The sequence below is a fragment of the Petromyzon marinus genome, unplaced genomic scaffold, assembly GCF_048934315.1.
Source record: "Petromyzon marinus isolate PM22_M1 ecotype Great Lakes invasive population unplaced genomic scaffold, UKy_Petmar_22M1.pri1.0 PM_G_Scaffold_53, whole genome shotgun sequence".
In the NCBI taxonomy this organism is placed as follows: Eukaryota; Metazoa; Chordata; class Hyperoartia; order Petromyzontiformes; family Petromyzontidae; genus Petromyzon; species Petromyzon marinus.
The window spans coordinates 825,085-830,445 of NW_027423006.1; the positions used below are offsets into that span (position 1 = coordinate 825,085).

General features: G+C 45.1%; 1 protein-coding gene across 2 annotated transcripts; it reads left to right on the plus strand.

Annotated features, from left to right (window-relative positions):
* The first annotated feature begins 281 nt into the window (after nucleotides 1-281).
* On the plus strand, nucleotides 282-4,749 carry LOC142917812 (uncharacterized). 2 transcript variants are annotated; one of them, XM_076062176.1, is made up of 3 exons: nucleotides 282-443; nucleotides 1,272-1,410; nucleotides 2,282-4,749. In XM_076062176.1, the coding sequence occupies exon 3, from the start codon at nucleotides 2,296-2,298 to the stop codon at nucleotides 3,172-3,174; it is 879 nt and encodes a 292-aa protein (XP_075918291.1). In that variant the 5' UTR covers nucleotides 282-443; nucleotides 1,272-1,410; nucleotides 2,282-2,295; the 3' UTR covers nucleotides 3,175-4,749. The 2 variants fall into 2 exon arrangements, with proteins under 2 accessions (XP_075918291.1, XP_075918290.1); XM_076062175.1 differs by having other exon boundaries at nucleotides 1,272-1,405.
* The last annotated feature ends 612 nt before the right edge of the window (nucleotides 4,750-5,361 follow it).

Sequence of the window (5,361 nt, forward strand, 5' to 3'; positions counted from 1 at the left end):
CAAGAGCGTTCCGAACTTTGATCCCGTTGTGTGAACGTCATCATTTGGAACGAACCAACTTACCGCTTTAAATAGGGGGGGGGGTCGCAGACGCGGTAATATTTTTTAAAATATATAAATATATACATCTACAACAGCAATACAATGACGGAGCGACCGTGACTATCACAGTAGATCATTCAGCATATATTGTTTGAGTAAATACGATTCAAATTATGTGATGGAAGTCAAAGTATAAGATTGATAGTTTGAGCGTCAACCCTTCGCTGGGAGTGGTAGCTCCCAAGTGCCAATGGCTGACGCCTCAAGCGCGGCTCCCAGGACGCTTCTAAACTGTTCGGAACATAACGACTCCCCACCCCCACCCACCCCACCCTAAACTTGCACGAACAATTCCTCTCGCCCCTTAAAACTCGTGAGCAGGATTGAACTCACGCGAACCGGTAAGTGGGTGTTTTGGTTTTAAAATTTTGACCACAAAAAAAAATCCGGTGTTGTGTGACCCCCTTTGCGGCGGTGACACCGCAGGCTGTGGTTGCTCCCCGCCGGGGAAGGCGTCTCCTTCTCGGTAGGCAATCCAGGCCATTCAGGCCCTCCCTGGCGTCTCGGGCCTAGTCTGTCACAAAGAAAATAAACATTTATACATGCCTTGTGGAACTGTTTTCACAGTAAGATACACAGGCAGCAGTCGTAAGAAGAAAGGCTGAAATACAATCGTCAGTCACAGAGGCGTTATGAAAAAGGGCCATTGCCCGATTATTTACTACCGTATTTACTTTTAAGGGCAGTGTTATTGGTAAATATGTAGGGGTTTTTTCTCTCGTGATATACCCGTCTTTGGGTTTTGGGCTGTTCCACGCGAGTTTGAAGCCTTTGGTTAAACGAGGTAACACAACCACTGGTCAAGTTATCTTTTGATGCATCACAGCTGTCATAACCCGTACGGTTTACCCCGTATTCTTCTACAGAGACATTGAGTTTTCACGACCATACGGGGTACAGCCGTTTCAATACGGGCAAAAAAAAAACATTCTTTAGTAACAATATTGTCTGTTTGTTTGTGTTTCTACATTGTGATGGGACTCCGTAGGACGAACGTTGATATTTATAAAGACACGTGGTGGCAGATACGGTCTGAATTGATCTGTAATAAGGTAGGGGCACTGATTGATAGTGGGTTGACAGCTACGTGGTGGTGAGTGTACTCGAAGTGAATCTCTATTTGTGTGTTTCTCCCTTGTGATGGGACTTTGTTGTTGTTGTTGTTTTAGGCGGCTGCGGGACTGTGCAACGTTGGTGAGCGGCATAGGAGCGGTGGGGGCAACATCCATTGTAGAGTACAATGTCACTACGCTCCCACGTCTGCGCTACCCTCCTCCACCAAGCCGCCACACGGACGAGCGTGGTGAAGTATGGTCAAATCACGACCCGGGGCGGCGTGGGGAGACCCTCGTCCGGCAATGGATTAACAAATTGGCTCTTACTGCATACCTCCATATATATAAAATTATGCAAGGTTGTGATTGTGTGTGTTGTCTGTTCAAAATGTTTAGTGTACTTCCCGACATGCAACAAACTGGAAATTTGCCATGTGGGTACTTTCCAGACTGGACACCGTGTAAACATTATACAAATACACTTTTGTGTTGTTTTTGGGGGGGGGAGCTCAATAATGTATAGATTTTTTGGACGGCAAGTGAGCTATGACGTCAAATCTGTCACGTGACCCTCGCATGTGGAAGCGTCACGCATTGTAGTGCAGTGGTTAGCGTTGTCTGTGTGTGTCTGTGTGTGTGTGTCTGTGTGTGTGTGTCTGTTTGTGTCTGTGTGTGTGTGTGTGTCAGTGTGTGTGTGTCTGTGTGTGTGTGTGTCTGTGTGTGTCTGTGTGTGTGTATCTGTGTGTGTCTGTGTGTGTCTGTGTGTGGAAGCGTAACTCATTGTAGTGTAGCGGTTAGCGCTACACTACGCTACGAACCCGGCGACCCGAGTTTGATTCCCGTTCACGGCCACCACCGGTGATGATTATTTGAACCGCTTCTGGGCCTCCCCTAGGTCGACTCAGCCTTAAACGAGTAACTGTTGTGGTGTGAACATCGCCACTGGGGAGACAAATGCGACCGGACGTGGGATCCAAGTCCCAGGCGAAGCCGGGTAGTACAGCTAGTCATGAATATATGAATGAATATAGACGTGTAAGTCACGTGTGACTGTATATATTAATTCCTCCATGGCTCGATACTGACGTGTAGATGGTGTGGATATTCTTATTTTCTGTCTGCAGCTGAGGCTGGTCTGATGGAGCAAAGGCCCTCAGCTCAGCAGCTCGGTACGACAAGTCAACAATGCGACCGGCGTGCATACAGCACGGATCAGACTGGAAATTTGACACAGCACCAGAGAACTCACACAGGAGAGAAACCCTTCAAGTGCACTGTGTGTGAGAAAGCATTTGCATGGCCATCAGTTCTTGAGACCCACCAGAGAACACACACGGGAGAGAAACCCTTCAGGTGCACTGTGTGTGGGAAGGCATTTTCACAGTCATCTGCTCTTAAAACACACCAGAGAACACACACGGGAGAAAAACCCTTCAAGTGTAGTGTGTGTGGGAAGGCATTTTCAGATTCATCTACTCTTCACAGACACCAGAGAACACACACGGGAGAGAAACCCTTCAAGTGCAGTGTGTGTGGGAAGGCATTTTCAGATTCATCTCATCTTCAAAGACACCAGAGAACACACACGGGCGAGAAACCCTTCAAGTGCAGTGTGTGTGGGAAGACTTTTTCAGTTTCATCTGCTCTTAAAACACACCAGAGAACACACACGGGAGAGAAACCCTTCAAGTGCAGTGTGTCTGGGAAGGCATTTGCAAATTCATCAAATCTTCAAGTACACCAGAGAACACACAAGCATCAGAAGATCCACAAGGAGTGGCGTCTGAAATCAGCTTGTGAAAGTCAAAGTTCCGCAATGAGCCCATCCCTCATGAAACAAGAACCGGAAGAAAATCCCAGCTTGGACACTTTTAAAGTTATCAAGGTGAAATATGAAGAGGTGATGATGAAGAGGGAAGAAGTGATGAGCGAAGAAGTGAAGGTAAAATGTGAAGATGAAGATTCAACTGCAAAATGGGACCTTTACATCGTGAAGCAGGAGGAGAATTCTGACTGAGGCAGAGTGAGGCAACTCCCAGCAGTTTGTGGAAGTGGAGGTGTGGGTGGACTCTCCGAGACAATACAAAGTCAAGTGGAGACCTGGTAGATGTGTAAGCCAGAGACGATGTCGCTACAATAGATGCACCTTTGTCACAGGCCTTTAATGAAAAGAATGCGAAGTTGAACACTCAGGTCCTAGGTTCAACCTGCAGAGTAAGAGCGGCCAGTCTTTGTGGACCTGTGGGTTGGGTTGATCTCTAACCAGGAGCGAGAGCCAATAAGCTCCCCAGCATTCACTATTTTATCAATTGCATTTATATGGTGCCTGCTTAATCGCCCCTACGTGACTTTACCGAAAGAACCAAGGAGTATGGATCCCTGCAGTCACAAACTTCAAATCAAGATTACCTCAGCAACTCGGAGTTTTGTATCCCGTTTCAGACACTCGAAGAGCATCCCCAAGTAGCAGCTGCCCCTGTGTGGTACAAGGTGGTGGCCCTGCACCGGCCTGCATGTGAACAAGATCCTGTCAGTAGCGGGTGTTGGTTGATTTGGCATCTTGGTTGTGGAGTTTGTAGGTAATTTTTCTATTTAAAGCTTTCGTGAATGCAGGGATTCTTCGTCTTGGTTCTTTCGGTAAAGTCACGTAGAAGGGAAATAATAAGATAATAAAAATTAAACATAAATAAAATTCTCACGACGTTCGCAAGAAGCCGAAACGTCGTGAGAATTTTTATTTGATTATTTTATTATCTTATTATTTCCCTTCTACGTGACTTTGTAGGTAATGTTTAGAATGTTATCAATTTTGACCGAGATGCCAGCATGCAAATGGCAATAGTACGTTGTACATACACTGTTAAGCAGACGGCGCATATCTTTTTAAAAATAGCTTTTTGTTAATACGATGTAACCTGATGCAGTCTATTTCACTGCAGTAATTCAATTTTGTTAAAATGCCTGTCAATAATTTAGAATGAATACTTGTCTGATTGTGCGTGTGCATGTAACATTTTGTCTGAGGGTCAAATCTAGATTAAGTGATGTTAGGACAAAGTGTGTGTGTGTGTTTGGAAGTAACCTGTACAGAGAACTCAGGTGAGACCCGTTGTTCTTGTGATGCAGGTCAAAGGGTACTTTTGTGTTTCACGAAGCGTCGGCCTCTGGAGAAACTCATTGTCTTTGAAATAGGGAGCACGCTCGGATCATTCATCAGTTACAAGGCATACCACTTAAAAGTTACACGTATATGAGGAGGTACATTCTCTACAACACGAATTGTAGTTTTGTCTTACGTGTTGACGTAGATTTTGTCTAACTGGGACTAGAAATTCACCTTGCTCATTCACGTCTGGATGTTCGTACCTATCGGTTGAAGCAAACCCCACTGCTGTTGTTGAGACGCTGTGCACCAATAATAGTCCATCACATTGACGGCCTTCAGGCCAGGAAAGTCACAACATTTGCACACGAAGGACGCATTCACGCAAGTACCCCATGCTCCGTTTTGAAGTTTTAAAATGAAACATCTTTGAATTGTGTTGTGTTTTGAATTAGATGATTTTATTTCTTCATTAAAAGCTTGTATCAATTTACATCTGGAAGACTTCATTGAAAAGGACATTTCATGTGAATTTTCTCTCGTCACTAAGTAGATGGCCTTGCCGGGGGTTTGGTTCAATGCGGACACAAACAGTGTACACACACAGAGTATACACACACAGTGTATACACACACAGTATACACAGTGTACACACAGTGTACACACACACAGTGTACACACAGTATACACAGTGTACACACGCAGTGTACACACTGTACACACACAGTGTACACACACACTGTACACACAGTGTACATACAGTATATACACAGTGTACACACAGGGTACACTGTATATACACAAAGTGTACACAGGGTACACACACTGTATATATACACACAGTGTACACACACACAGTTACACACACAGTGACACAGCGACACACAGCGACACACGGTGTATACACAGTGTACACACACAGTGTATACACACACACAGTGTACACACACAGTGTACACACACACACAGTGTATACACAATAATGTTCACGTTGTTGCTGAGCTCACACACCCAAGGGAGGGAGCAATGAAAAATGAATCTAAATCAACTCCAACTCTGTGACGTCACCACTCTGCATTACTTCATCGGCGTGAAACGCCA

Excerpts from the sequence above, each read along its gene's own strand:
- LOC142917812 (XM_076062176.1), top strand. The coding sequence starts at position 2,296 with ATGGAGCAAAGGCCCTCAGCTCAGCAGCTCGGTACGACAAGTCAACAA.